At 43.9% G+C, this 14,105-nt stretch overlaps 7 protein-coding genes across 8 annotated transcripts; 2 read left to right on the top strand and 5 right to left on the bottom strand.

The window, feature by feature from the left end:
* Positions 1 to 1,855: 1,855 nt before the first annotated feature.
* On the bottom strand, positions 1,856 to 3,076 carry Hsp27 (Heat shock protein 27). Its single transcript, XM_017245995.3, has 2 exons — positions 2,709 to 3,076; positions 1,856 to 2,618 (listed from the first exon to the last, which is right to left on the bottom strand). Exons 1-2 carry the CDS (start codon positions 2,997 to 2,999, stop codon positions 2,244 to 2,246), a joined length of 666 nt encoding a protein of 221 aa, XP_017101484.1. The 5' UTR covers positions 3,000 to 3,076; the 3' UTR covers positions 1,856 to 2,243.
* A 1,274-nt stretch (positions 3,077 to 4,350) lies between these two features.
* Hsp23 (Heat shock protein 23) lies at positions 4,351 to 5,335 on the bottom strand. Its single transcript, XM_017245997.3, has one exon. The coding sequence runs from the start codon at positions 5,136 to 5,138 to the stop codon at positions 4,563 to 4,565; it is 576 nt and encodes a 191-aa protein (XP_017101486.2). The 5' UTR covers positions 5,139 to 5,335; the 3' UTR covers positions 4,351 to 4,562.
* Positions 5,336 to 7,701: 2,366 nt separating this feature from the next.
* Hsp67Ba (Heat shock gene 67Ba) lies at positions 7,702 to 9,585 on the top strand. The gene has a single exon (XM_017245801.3). The coding sequence runs from the start codon at positions 7,890 to 7,892 to the stop codon at positions 9,237 to 9,239; it is 1,350 nt and encodes a 449-aa protein (XP_017101290.2). The 5' UTR covers positions 7,702 to 7,889; the 3' UTR covers positions 9,240 to 9,585.
* Positions 9,586 to 9,795: 210 nt separating this feature from the next.
* Positions 9,796 to 10,744, top strand: Hsp26 (Heat shock protein 26). Its single transcript, XM_017245808.3, has one exon. It carries the CDS (start codon positions 9,974 to 9,976, stop codon positions 10,601 to 10,603), a length of 630 nt encoding a protein of 209 aa, XP_017101297.2. The 5' UTR covers positions 9,796 to 9,973; the 3' UTR covers positions 10,604 to 10,744.
* A 243-nt stretch (positions 10,745 to 10,987) lies between these two features.
* On the bottom strand, positions 10,988 to 11,848 carry LOC108128304 (heat shock protein 27). Its single transcript, XM_017245805.3, has one exon. The coding sequence runs from the start codon at positions 11,778 to 11,780 to the stop codon at positions 11,181 to 11,183; it is 600 nt and encodes a 199-aa protein (XP_017101294.2). The 5' UTR covers positions 11,781 to 11,848; the 3' UTR covers positions 10,988 to 11,180.
* A 355-nt stretch (positions 11,849 to 12,203) lies between these two features.
* Positions 12,204 to 13,103, bottom strand: Hsp22 (Heat shock protein 22). The gene has a single exon (XM_017245810.3). It carries the CDS (start codon positions 12,950 to 12,952, stop codon positions 12,428 to 12,430), a length of 525 nt encoding a protein of 174 aa, XP_017101299.2. The 5' UTR covers positions 12,953 to 13,103; the 3' UTR covers positions 12,204 to 12,427.
* A 208-nt stretch (positions 13,104 to 13,311) lies between these two features.
* On the bottom strand, positions 13,312 to 14,097 carry LOC108128313 (rhodanese domain-containing protein CG4456-like). Of its 2 annotated transcripts, none has more exons than XM_070280640.1 (3): positions 13,826 to 14,097; positions 13,610 to 13,781; positions 13,312 to 13,544 (listed from the first exon to the last, which is right to left on the bottom strand). In XM_070280640.1, the coding sequence occupies exons 1-3, from the start codon at positions 14,028 to 14,030 to the stop codon at positions 13,490 to 13,492; spliced, it is 432 nt and encodes a 143-aa protein (XP_070136741.1). In that variant the 5' UTR covers positions 14,031 to 14,097; the 3' UTR covers positions 13,312 to 13,489. The 2 variants fall into 2 exon arrangements, with proteins under 2 accessions (XP_070136741.1, XP_017101303.2); XM_017245814.3 differs by having other exon boundaries at positions 13,387 to 13,544; positions 13,610 to 13,769; positions 13,826 to 14,079.
* Positions 14,098 to 14,105: the final 8 nt, after the last annotated feature.

The raw sequence follows: 14,105 nt of genomic DNA, 5'->3' as shown, positions 1-14,105 counted from the left end.
TCTGATGGGTTCCCTTGAAAATGGGGTTTTTCCCTATAGGGCCCACAGTGATGGCTATATCTTCCCCAATTCTCATCCGATTCTGAAGCGGAGTACCTTAAACGATTTCTAGATCGATTCTCCACCATTCTGCATCAAAATCCTGAGACAAAATATTTTTTAGATTTTTTGTCCATTTTTCTGATGGGTTCCCTTGAAAATGGGGTTTTTCCTTATAGGGCCCACAGTGATGGCTATATCTTCCCCAATTCTCATCTGATTCTCAAGCGGAGTACCTTAAACGATTTCTAGATCGATTCTCCACCATTCTGCATCAAAATCCTGAGACAAAATATTTTTTAGATTTTTTGTCCATTTTTCTGATGGGTTCCCTTGAAAATGGGGTTTTTCCCTATAGGGCCCCCAGTGATGGCTATATCTTCCCCAATTCTCATCCGATTCTCAAGCGGAGTACCTTAAACGATTTCTAGATCGATTCTCCACCATTCTGCATCAAAATCCTGAGACAAAATATTTTTTAGATTTTTTGTCCATTTTTCTGATGGGTTCCCTTGAAAATGGGGTTTTTCCCTATAGGGCCCCCAGTGATGGCTATATCTTCCCCGATTCTCATCCGATTCTCAAGCGGAGTACCTTAAACGATTTCTAGATCGATTCTCCACCATTCTGCATCAAAATCCTGAGACAAAATATTTTTTAGATTTTTTGTCCATTTTTCTGATGGGTTCCCTTGAAAATGGGGTTTTTCCCTATAGGGCCCCCAGTGATGGCTATATCTTCCCCAATTCTCATCCGATTCTCAAGCGGAGTACCTTAAACGATTTCTAGATCGATTCTCCACCATTCTGCATCAAAATCCTGAGACAAAATATTTTTTAGATTTTTTGTCCATTTTTCTGATGGGTTCCCTTGAAAATGGGGTTTTTCCCTATAGGGCCCACAGTGATGGCTATATCTTCCCCAATTCTCATCCGATTCTGAAGCGGAGTACCTTAAACGATTTCTAGATCGATTCTCCACCATTCTGCATCAAAATCCTGAGACAAAATATTTTTTAGATTTTTTGTCCATTTTTCTGATGGGTTCCCTTGAAAATGGGGTTTTTCCCTATAGGGCCCCCAGTGATGGCTATATCTTCCCCGATTCTCATCCGATTCTCAAGCGGAGTACCTTAAACGATTTCTAGATCGATTCTGCACCATTCTGCATCAAAATCCTGAGACAAAATATTTTTTAGATTTTTTGTCCATTTTTCTGTTGGGTTCCCTTGAAAATGGGGTTTTTCCCTATAGGGCCCACAGTGATGGCTATATCTTCCCCAATTCTCATCCGATTCTCAAGCGGAGTACCTTAAACGATTTCTAGATCGATTCTGCACCATTCTGCATCAAAATCCTTACACAAAATATTTTTTACATTTTTTGTCCATTTCGCATGATGGGATCCCTTGAAAATGGGGTTTTCCCCTCAAGCGGAGTACCTCAAACGATTTCATGCATCTCTAAGGCTATTTGAACTCTAATTCAATAATGGTGCACATTTTTTAGATCGGTTGGAAAGTAGTTAAGATATTCTCTATATTGTGTTTAAAAATGGGTAGTTTTGGCCATATTCGGCTCATAAGAAGATAAAGAATGAGGTTTTTTTAAGGGAAACCATATACATCTATACATATGTATATGTACATACATACACACGTATGTAACAAAGAATATCCAAATTGAAATACCAAATTCAATGTAAAAATGCAAATAGGAAACCAAAATACCTGGGGAATGTGAATAAGAACCGGTTTGGGCTGAAGTGCAGCATGCAAATAATGGAGGAACATGCCAAAAATAATGACACAGCTGACTGATTTTCGTATATTTTATTCAGTTGCTCACAAATTAAATGCAAAATACTCCCGAGTGTTGCGGCTGTTCTTGTAACAAAAGTATAAAATGAATTGGAAAATCGCATTCTCCGAATTTCCATATAGCCTAATCTAACAGACTACTACTAGTAGTTTTCTTTTTTTTCATGATAAATGATTTTAAGAGTTCTTAAGACTAAAATGTGATGATGTGAATGTGTGTGTGTGTGAGTAATACAATGGTGTTTGTTTTTTTTTTTTAGTTTTTTTGGGGGTCTGCTGCTAAGAGCATCCTTTTTAGTCTTGCGCTCTCCGAGCAGCGCTGCAACACTCCTCCTCCTCTCTCCACCTCTATGCTTTCTTCTTCGCCAGCGAAGTCTCCACGTTCTTACTTGCCAGTCTCCATCTTCTCACCGGCTCCGTTCTCGGCCTTGCCGTCAGCCTTGCCATCAGCTGCCTCCGGGGCCTTGACACTGAGGTGGGCCGGACCAGTTTGCTGGATCTGAACAATGCGCTCAGGCTTGGCCTGCTCCTTGCTGGGCGGCGGTGGGGCCTTCAGGGTCAGCACACCATCGGAGGAGACGGTGGAGACCACCTCGTTGGGGTCAAAGTCCTTGGGCAGTGTGTACTTGCGCACAAAGTGGCGCTGGATCAGGCCGTGTCCGTCCTCGCGCTCCTCGTGCTTTCCCTCAACCACGACGGTCTTGTCCACCACTTTCACGGTCAACTCATTGGGCTTGAACTGAGACACGTCCATGCAGACCTACAAAGAAAATTATTTTTTTCTTTAGAGACTCATGTCTAAACATGCACAAAGTTTGCAATCCCACTGAAAATTTTTCACTCTTCTTACCTGGAAGCCATCTTTTCCCACAGCCGGCAGCAGGGAGTTCGGTCCCCCCGACTGGCGACGTGGCACCAGCTGGTGGCCATGATGATGACCATGATGGTTCCTCTCGTACGGCAAATAACGGCGACGACCAATGGAGCCGTGGGGCAGCATCAGACGCGGACGATGGAAAAGATCGTGGGCATGAACGCCGAATCCGAAATCATCCTCCAGGAAGTGATCCCAATCATTGAAGGCACCACGGTAGTCATGGTCCAACTCGCGGGCCAAGTTTAATAGCGGAACAATGGACATTTTTTCAACTTAAATCTTTTTTTTCCGAACAAAAGTAAGAATTTTTTTTTTTTTGTTAGCGTGCTTTCCTCAAAGCTTGTCACATTCGAAATGCCGAGAGGGCGACTTTGTTCCCGGCCTTTTATACCGACGCCGGCTCACACACACAGCCAAAAAAGTTCTCGTTCTCTCTATCACTCTCTCGCAAATTCTAGCTCTTTCTGGCGCAGCCGGCTTTAGATTGCGAGAGAGGGAGAGAGTGAGAAAAGTTCATGTCATTGCTATCTGTGTGTGAGTTTTTGGGGAAAGAAAGAAATTTTTGCATTTTCTGGGACCTTCTCTTGGCAAACATAAAAAAGAACAGTTAAATTACTCACTTTTCAGTATATATGTACATACATATTTATTTAAAGCATTTTCTTTTCTTATCGCCGGGAATTGTTTAAACGTCAAGACTCGTCTGGGTAAAGTGCATTGGAGTCACGGCTGCATCCGCGAACTTTTATTGCAGTGGGGGCGATGAACTTTTCGTCTCGCTCGGCTCTCTCATGTTTGAGTTCTTTGTGTTTGCAGCAAACATTTCGCCGTTTCTGATTCTCGAAGTCAGGCACAAGGGCAATTCAACGATTTGCAACATGCAACATACCTAAATACATACATACATACATACATATGTACATAAAAAGCTTGTACACTTTTGCAGCCGGTTGCAATTCTTAATTTTTATTGAAGAAAAGTATGTATGATCATGTGTATGTATGTATGTGTGTACATTATGTAGAATATAGAACTTAAAGATATTAAAAAGTCGATCAGAAAAACCATGTAATCCCATGATAAATATGTACATACATATATATGTACATACATACATACAATTTCAGAATAATACAGTCATTAAAGCCCTTTCTGGAAATTTCTTTTTCCTTTTGCACCAAAAAAGGTTTGACTTTTCTTTAATACATACATACATATAGAAACCTACATATGTATGCACATTCATAGCATGAATTTCAAAAATACATGCATATATTTCAAAAGACGTAAATATGTATGTACATACATACATCTTCAAAAGAGATGTAACATCTCTGTTAACATTACATGAATATGTACATACATACATAGCTTCTAGAAAGTTCTACCTCTTCTTTTTTCAAGGAAGTTCCTTTTTCTAGAACAGAATTCCACGAAAAACGGGAAAAAGAGAAACCAAAATGGAGACATCAAAAAAGCAAAATGGAGTAAAAAAAAAGGCCATTACATACGACTACAACACATTTTGGAAAGCTTATTCCCAAAATCCCTGCAAAATAAAAGAAGTCCTCTATACTCCCAGTACTCCCAAGAAAAGTCTCTTTAAATATTTTGATTTATGTATGTATTATTATTTATTTATTATAAATATTTGTTGTCTTTTTAGTTAATACATTGGCCAAAAATTAAAATTACGACTGGGCGGGCCACTCCTTTATGGCTAATGAGATAGTGTGAGTGACCCGGTGAACTACAGCATATAAAACAGATTAATGACTTTGATATTTATGATTAAATGCAGCATTTGGTATCTGACGAGGACTCTGTCTACTTCTCGTTGCCGTTGTCCTGCTCCTGACCCTGCTCCAGCTGCTCCTTGGCGTTCTGCTTGACATTGAGGTGAGCAGGACCCACCTGCTGGATTTGGACAATGCGCTCGCTGGCCTTGTCCTCGATTGCCGGTGGTTTCGGGACACTCACGGTGAGCACTCCGTCGGAGGAGAGAGTGGAGGCCACTTTCTCGGCCTCGTAGCCCTCCGGGAGAGCGTAGCGGCGCACAAAGTGCCTGGTGATGTAGCCATGGTCGTCCTCGCGCTCCTCATGCTTGCCCTCTACCAGAATGGAGTTATCCTGCACCTTGACGACCAGTTCGCTGGGCTTGAAATGGGACACGTCCATGCAGACCTGGAATCCATCCTTGCCCACCTTGGGAACAGCGGCGCCAGAACTTCCTGCTGCGCCCACCTGTTTCTCCAGCTGGCGTAGCTGCTGCTCCAGTGGCCCGGCCACCAAGGACAAGTAGGGACTCCTTTGGCGCTGGCAGTAGTACGGCTCGTAGAAGGGCACCATCGACATGCGTCCCAGGTCGTCGGCGAGGCTCAGCAATAGTGGTAGGTTTGCCATCTTATTTGATTTTTTTTTATTGATTTTTTTTCTTTAATTTCTTATTGAATTTTCTTTAATTTCTTAGATTTCCTCAAAGAATCTTTCTTTGGTAGCTGATGTTTGTGGCTTCCAATAGCTTGGTAGCTTGGTTTCTTGGTTTGGTTTGGTTTGTAGCGTTTAGAGCTGCTTGTTGAATTCAACTGATGCCGGTGGAACGCAAGCGCCCGCTATTTATACTCGCTCGTTGTGCCTCTGTATCTGTGAGATACGCCGTATTCCGTGTCTGTGTATCTGTGTATCTGTGAGTTTGGTCGAAGAGGCACAACACCGAGAAGGGCCACGAAACTTCTCGGTCTGAAAATATCGCAAACATTCTCGAATTTGCAGATATTACGCATTATCTGCCATTGAAAGCGAGAGTATTTCTAGGATTGTGGATGGTAGGAGGGTATCAGGGTAGCAGGGTAACAGGGAGTGGCTATAGGCATAGGCCTGGTGGAGTGATAAGTCGCTTCATCAGCGTAAAAATATAAAAATATAATGTTTATGTATTTGGCAGATAGGAGCGGCAGCTGCTGAACTCCGACCCCGAAGGATGGAGATTCTTCGAGAATGTTCGGTTGTTAAATCTTTATATTTTACAGCCTTTTCTATCATTAAATTTTAATTAAAATAATAGAAAAATAGGAGGTAATGTATTTAAATTTTTGAACTGTTTAATTTCCGAATTGTTTAGTGTTTTTAGATACATTTTTACCTGAGTAATTGAAGCATGTTTTATAAAGACTCTCAGTTCATACATAGTAGAGGGTTAATAGAAATTTCTAGATCTTTCAAGATTATGTGATAGTTTATAGGAGTTTGTAAAGACATTGTTTATTTTTAAGGTTATTTTTAAGCTGTATAATATATGTTGTTAATTAAGGATTAATTAAGAATTCATTGTATAAATGGGGACTCAATGTCATTTTATTTAAAATTGTATTTTCATTTCCAAAATAATCCATTCTTAAAGGTATTTTATACATGGATGCACTTAAAAACCTCTTTTTAAATATCCACTTGTATTAAAAACTATACTGTAAAGTTTTAATATTGTAAATATAATATTTAATAATAAAACCATAATACAAAATCATTAATATTTGTTTAAAATATATTTTTCAGGAGGAGGAAGATTCTTTAAAGAGATATACATATGTACATATGTACATATAATGTTCGTGGTACACAGTTCAATAAAATCTATTTAATTCTAATCTTATTATTTAAAATCGTATGCAATTATTGATAATCTAAATGACTTCCTGTCAAACATTGAGTAGGTAAATAATTTCAAAGATTCCTTCGCCTCCAATCTAAACAAATTCGAATCGATGGGAACCTTAAAACTTCATTCAGCACTTTTAAAAATCAAGAGGGTCTTTTGTTTACAATATTTTTTGTTTGGGTATTTGCTTGAAAGCGATTGAATAACAATATCTTGTTATAAAACTTGATCTTATGTACCATTTCATCAGACTTTTATTTATGGCCTTATTTTTTTGTGCAATTTCCCCCGCCTGGGAGGAAGCAGACACACTCATATACCCCCTATTTATTCAGATTACACGACGTCTACGCCAACGCAATGGAAGTTGCCTCTATTCAGAAAGGTGGCTATGAAAGCCACCTATGTACATACCTACATATGTACATAATGTAATGCATTTACTTGTTGTCTGACCGACCGTCTCCCCCTTGGACAAGTACATAAGAATTGAGCTGTACATGGGAGTGCGGTATACGCAGCAATTTCAGAGGGTTTTTGTTCTGCAGTCTGCTTTTAGATACGTCGAGTATGTATCTTATGGATACACGTACTATATGTACGTGCCTGGGTTAGGGCAGCTCCCATTAAATTTTCGCCCAAAGTCCCCAGTGTGGCATGTTGTCTGGCCCTCGTCTGGATTTTGTTGCTTTTCGGAGCTTTTTCAACCGGTTGCCTCTGTGTGTTGCACTTGGATATACTTGCAGATACATATATTATATGTGCAACTCCCCCTGTTGGATATTCGTAGTACATATGTATGTGAGCTGCTCCAGACGCTGACACTGCGCATGTTTACGCGACGCCGGCTATGCCACCGGTCCCCTGATCCCCTGTCCTGCCCAGATAACTTCCAGCCAGCCAGCCAGCTGTTGTTGTAGTTGCACGAGACGACTCTCAGCTGTTCGGTTGCCGGTAATCGGGAATTCAGCTGCAACACGACCAACTATATACACATATGTATCTGCATATATATAAAGATACATTCGTATCTTCCTCTCTTTAAAGCCGGTTCTGATTTCATTTTTTGCAACTTGCAGATTTTCAGCTTCGATGATAACCAGAATAACTTTCTTTGTTCTCGGGGTTTGTGGCAAGGAAGGGTTTCAACTTTGAGGGAGAAGACAACTCCGCACATAGCAACTCGTCATCCGCTCTCCCCCCCCTCCGCCCTCTGTACGCAATTTCTAAGTTTTTCCCCTGGACGAGCTGGGAGCTGGCCTGGAAAAAGACGAACTTCCAGTCGCCGGCTTCCATTCAGCGGCGCTCGTCACTTAAAAGCTCGACCATTCAGCCATAAGGGCTCAAACGCAGTCCAGTTGGAGGCCAGAACGGATCGTCGCCGCCAGAACGGATTCCCAAGACTGTCAATCCAGACATTCAGAGATATCCCCCACCAAGTCCAGCTGCAAAACGTTTTAGACCGAACCAGACTCCAGAGCTCCAGAGACGGACGGAACATGTCGCTGATACCGTTTATACTCGATTTGGCCGAGGAGTTGCACGACTTTAATCGCAGCCTGGCCATGGAAATTGATGATTCTGCAGGTGTTTTTCCGTTGGACACCGGATCTGTGCCGGCACAGATGCGACGATACGGTAGTGGGGGCGGTGGGATGATGTGGGTGCCCATTAAGGGTCAGCAGGCGCAGCAGCATCGCCATCATCCATATAGTCGCGTGGCCGGTGCGAAAACCGTCTGCTGCAATAAGCCAATTTTGGAACTGGAAAAGGAGATGAGCGAGAAGGGTGGTGGAAGTGGTAGTGGAAGTCCAACTGGAAGTGGAAGTGTTAGTGTAGCCGCCCAGCCAGTGGTTAGCAAATCATCGTACTCCGTGGTGAATCGAAATGGCTTCCAGGTGAGCATGAACGTGAAGCAGTTCACCGCCAGCGAGCTGACCGTGAAGACCATCGACAACTGCATCGTGGTTGAGGGCCAGCACGACGATAAGGAGGACGGCCACGGAGTGATCTCGCGCCACTTCATCCGGAAATACGTCCTGCCCAAGGGATACGATCCCGCCGAGGTCCATTCGACTCTCTCTTCCGATGGCATTTTAACGGTAAAGGCTCCGCCGCCAGCCCCCACCCCGAAAGGGGCAGCTGAGCATCAAGTGCGCGTCGTGGATATCCAGATGCAGTGCCGAGAGAAAGATGCAGTAAAGCCGGCACCAGCCGAGGGAGAGCAGACAGCAGCAGCCAGCAGTGCTACCGCTCTCACTTCCAGCAATGGAACAGAGACAGAGTCGGAAGCAGTGGCGGTGGCGGCGGCCTCTCCTGCTCCCGCGCCTGCACGCGCTCCGACACCCACTTCCTCTCCCGTTGAGGCTGCAGCCGTGGAAGCCACCACTACTACTTCCAGCACTTCCACTTCTTCCAACAATGGCGTGCCAGAGCCCATGGAAGAGGAAGCCAAATCCGAGGCGGCCAAAGAGGAGAAGCCCCCACTCGCCTCTTCCAACTCATCCATCCCGGTGGTGAGCAGCAGCGAGGGCGGTGAGGAGCCCAAGGCCTCCTCGGATGATACTCTTACCTCCAATAACGGTAACGGAGCCACCGAGCCGGAAGCAACGCCCCCCGCTACCGCTGGCGAGGATGCGGAGATGAAGGAAGCCGGCGCCACCGACACTGAGGCCGACAGCAAAGTGGAGACGGAGAGCAAGGTGGAGGAGGTGGTGGTGGAGAAGCCACCCAAAGCCGGTGGCGGTGAGGAACTGGCCGCCGTAGACGCAGCCATCCTTCTGGCCAAAAACAGCCAGGCCGAGAACGGCGCTGCTGCCGCCAAGGTCGTCGAGGAGTTGGCCAAGTGAAGACTGAACTAACTGAAGAAAAAAAAAAAACGAAAAAATAAGTAAAATAATAGTACGAGTATGCGTGCGTTTTATTCCATAAATGTTTTTTGTGTTTTCTTTTGTATTTCACACAAGAAACAGTCTAGAAATAGAAGCTTAAAAGGAAACCGGACACTCAATTACTAAGCGATTACCGAGCGCTGCGAGATAAAAGATAGTATGATTTCCTAAAACATATGTGACAAAAACACTATAGGTATTCCACTAAAAATTAATAATAAAAAGAAAAACACGAATTATTGTACTTAACAATAAAATGGAAAAAAAAATAAATAAGAAAATAAAGCGAGTACGCAATATTGCACTTTTTCTATTTTTGTTTGCCCGTTAGCCGGCTCTGACCTCTCTCTCTCTCTCGCTTATCGTGCGAGTTCACTCACGCACACTCTTACCTTTCCTCTCACCAATACAGGTATCTCTCTTCTCACGCTCTCTTTTTCTCGCATCTGCTGGGCTTTTCTAGAAGCTCTCACCTCCAGTATAAAAGGAGGCGCATTTTTGGCAAGCCGGCAGATCGAAAAAAAAAGTCACTCTGCAAACATCGAACGCAAAAAAACCGGAAAAGTTCAAGAAACTCAACCTAAGGACCGAAAGTAAAGGAATTTGCAAGCAAGAAGAGGTCATTCAACCTAACCTAACAGGAAATTGCAAACATTTTGGCATTTAACTGAAAGAAAAAGAAAAAACTCAAGATGTCGCTGTCTACACTCCTTTCGCTGGTGGAGGATCTGCAGGAGCCGCGCAACTCCATCTACGACTGGGGCATTGGCCCCAACACCCTTTACCTGCAGCCGCACACTCCCAACCGGCGCTCGATTAACGGTTGCCCCTGCGCCTCGCCCATCTGCCCCTCCTCGCCCGCCGGCCAGGTGCTGGCCCTGCGCCGGGAGATGAAGAACCAAAACAACATCCACTGGCCGGCCATCAAGCAGGTGGGCAAGGACGGATTCCAGGTCTGCATGGACGTGGCCCAGTTCAAGCCCTCCGAGCTGAACGTCAAGGTGGTGGACAACTCTATACTCGTCGAGGGCAAGCACGAGGAGCGCCAGGATGATCATGGCCACATCATGCGCCATTTTGTTCGCCGCTACACCGTTCCCGAGGGCTACGAGGCGGACAAGGTCGTCTCGCAGCTATCTTCCGATGGCGTGCTGACCGTCAGCATCCCCAAGCCGCAGGCCATCGAGGACAAGTCCAAGGAGCGCATCATCCAGATCCAGCAGGTGGGACCTGCTCATCTCAACATCAAGGCCAATGCCAGTGAGCAGAAGGAGAAGGAGAAGGGTAGCGAGAATGGAACCAGCAATGGCAGCTCCAAGTAGAGATTCCATTACCTGAACTATAGTTCCTGAAAAATCATCCCATTCCCATTTCCATATCCTATTTATTATATTGCATTTGTAACGAGCCAAGACTTGAGAAATAATTTAAAAATATAGCCAACACCTGGTGTGAAAACTTAATTACTTTTGTGGTTTTAAAAATTATAGATTATAGATTATAAAATGTAAACTAACTTGGACCTTTACTAAGGTCCTATACTAAGATAACCATAAGATCTGGAATCTTTGTTAAATTATTCGAGGTACTCGAGTATTCCTCCACCTCTAATGGAGAGATCCCTACATAACTTATAGATATATCTTCATTTAAGGAAATATACTCCCCACCTCGACCCGGCCAAGACCCCTCCTTATAGCCACCACTTGTTTCTACCAAATATTTATTGCGCATTTTATATCTTTGTGTATATATTACCTAAGAGTACATTTTGTATTTTATTTATGTTTGAATCCAATTCGAATATTCGTCTGCACTTGTTTTCATCTGAAAATAGTTCACCTTGAGTTTGGCGCTTTTGATGGCTGCAATTTTTTCCGCCTCCCTGGGTGCTGAGATCTATTTCCAGGGAAGGGCCAACTTGCCCGTCTCATGGACCCGCACCAGTCGCTCTCCGGGAGCATAGTACTTGGCTGGCGGCGGTGGAGGTGCCTTGATGGTCAGAACACCATCGGAGGATATGTCCGAGATCACTTCGTTGGCATTGTAGCCCCGGGGCAGAAGATATTTCCGTACAAAGTGACGCTCCACCATTCCGTTGGAGCCCTCGCTGCGGCGATTGTGGTTACCCTGGACGATGATGTAGTCGTCGTTGGTCTTGACCACGATTTCATGGGGATGGAACTGCCGGACATCGATGTCGATACGGAATCCCTTCTCATCGACGTGGACCCGTTCACCGGAATAGTAGTTGTCCCATCGCATCGGATAGGACCAGTCGTAGGGCGTCGATTGGATCAGTTGGTTCCTCACTCGACGGGTCACCAGCTCATCCAGCGGACGCATCAGGTCACTCCTGTTGGTATGGGCTGGGCACCAGACCCGGGGATCGTCCCACAGATACGGATACAGTTGAAAATCATAGGGTGGCTGGTAGATGGGACGTGGTCGGTCCAATTCCCGCGACAAATCGCGATATGTGGTGGGCACTAGCGACATTTCTTGACGGGATTCGTTCGCGTTCGAGTCCGAAATTCTTATAAAATTTGTCGCCGCCGCCGCCAGTTCTTTTATAGATGACCGACTGGCCTCGTCGGATGCGGATGCCCGCCCCTTGGTGGATGACTCATCCGGACGAGGCGCATCGGATCGCATCGGTTCGGACAAGTGCATCGGTGAAGGCGAGGCCAAAAAGGCAACTGCACGGCCAGTTGGATCCGCGTCAAGTGGCTACGTCACGGCATCTCGAAAAACAAGGAAGGTGGAGGAACCAGCACCAATATTGGGGGCCAAGGTGCCAATAAATAAAAGACGCCACAAAAATGAAATTATTCTCGGTGTTTATTAAATAAATATTTCCTTCTAAGGTAAGGTTTGTGTTTTAATTTTGTAATAAACTATTTTAAAAATAAAAAAATTAAATTTTTATGCTCATTAGGAATTTTTTAAATATTTATTTTCCTTCGAAAAAGCTAACATTAACCAATTCTTCAGTCAGATTCTTCTGAAACACGGTATCGGTTCCTAAAGAATGGATTTTTTTTACATCTACATCTTACAGCTACATCTAATGGAACTACATGAATCTATATCTTTTGGGGATCACTAGCATATATTTAAGTTCATCCAGTACGGCTGCATCCTCCTCACTGCTTGGTGGTCTCCGAGTTGGACTCGACCTCCAATTTCTTGGCCGGCTCGCCGGTCTTCTCGATGGGAACCACACGTTCTTTGAGAGCCTCCTGGACAGCCGGTGGGTTGGGCACATTGATGGTTAGGACACCGTCGCTGCTCAGGCTGGAGGTTACTTTATCAGCCTCGTATCCCTCCGGCAGGACGAAACGGCGTAGAAAGTGACGGGAGCTGAAGCCTCCATTATCGCCATCCTTTTGTTCGGACTTGCCCTCCACCAGGACAACACTCTCGTCCAGGACCTTAACGTTCAGCTCGTTGTAGTCCTTGACGTCCAGGGTTAGCTTGTAGCCCTCCTTGCTGACGGTGGCCGGCGGAGCGAACTCCTGCTCCTGCCAGCGGGCGATCTGCTGCCAGTTCCTGGGAAGAGCCACACTCCAGACCGGTGGCTCGTGGAAGAAGGCGTGGAATGGCGAAGAGATGCGTGGCATGCGGGTCATCTCCTCCGCCATACGCAGGAACATTGGTAGGGAACGCATCTTGTCTTTTATTTTATGATGAAATATCTGGTTACTTTTAAGTAATTCTTTAAATGATTCTATTTGCAAAATATTTTGTGAAATTATAGTTTATTTTTCTCGTTAGCGGTTATCCGTCTGTTGGAACTTTTTGTTTTGAACTGAGCGCCCGGCGCTCCGTAGACTGCTATTTATACCCAACGGCAGCACTGGGAGAAAGTTCTCGTCTCTAGTCTCTGGTAGTCTCTCGAATTTTCTTCGCTTTTCTGATGCAATTTTCCGCTTTGACTGAAATCGGGCAATGGCATTTAACTCAAGGGTTGCTATATGTCTCTTTTTAGGGTTCCGGATGCTACCAGAACTCTCTATGAAGTTTATTTACGTTTTATTTGGAGTTCTCTCTGGTTTTTCTTGGGTCAGGTCAGTTTTCGATGGTCATGCGCGGTGAGAAATTCAAAATTAAATGGAGAGTGTCTGGTTTTAGTTGTGAGTGTAGTAGCCATGGGTGTAGTTAAAAAAATATTCTATTTTTTATTTAAATATTAAGATTTATTTTTTTTATAGACCCTCATTATTAGCCCAATCCAGCCAGGATCCGCTGTAAAGCGATAGACTAAAAAATTAATAAAAAATATTTTTAATTAAAATTTCTTGTTGTTTTTTAAACTAAAAACTCACTTAGTGTATCCCAAAGCTTTGGCAATTTTTTCAGCCTCTAGAGCACGTTTTCCCGATCTACAGGAAAATATGATTTTGGTGTCCTTTTGGGGCTTGGCTCGCCCATATTTGAGTTTAAAATTAGATCTTTCTAAAGTAAGGGCATCTTCCAGTTCATCCACTAAAAAAAATACTATTTTTTAGTTTTTAGAAAAGCAAGAAGAATATAATACCTACAGGGTATGTTGATACTGGCTGGAATTCTTCCAGTTTCCTTGAGCTCTTCCCTTCTCCGGACATCTATCAGACATATCTCCGGTTTGTTGGGTACATCCTTAACCTCCTCATAGGTGACTATTGAAGCTAATTGACGGAAAATTAATTTTGTTTGATTTTTTAGTTTAGAGGCAATCAATCTTCCAGTTGACTCTAGTAAAGACATTTTAAAATAATCTGTTTTACTTGGAATTTTCAATAAAAACCAATGCTTGCTATATATCACAGAGATAAAAGATTT

Source organism: Drosophila bipectinata, chromosome 3L (genome assembly GCF_030179905.1).
Source record: "Drosophila bipectinata strain 14024-0381.07 chromosome 3L, DbipHiC1v2, whole genome shotgun sequence".
In the NCBI taxonomy this organism is placed as follows: domain Eukaryota; kingdom Metazoa; phylum Arthropoda; class Insecta; order Diptera; family Drosophilidae; genus Drosophila; species Drosophila bipectinata.
The sequence above is the reverse complement of the archived record's forward strand: the minus strand, read 5'-3'. Positions and strand labels throughout refer to the sequence as shown.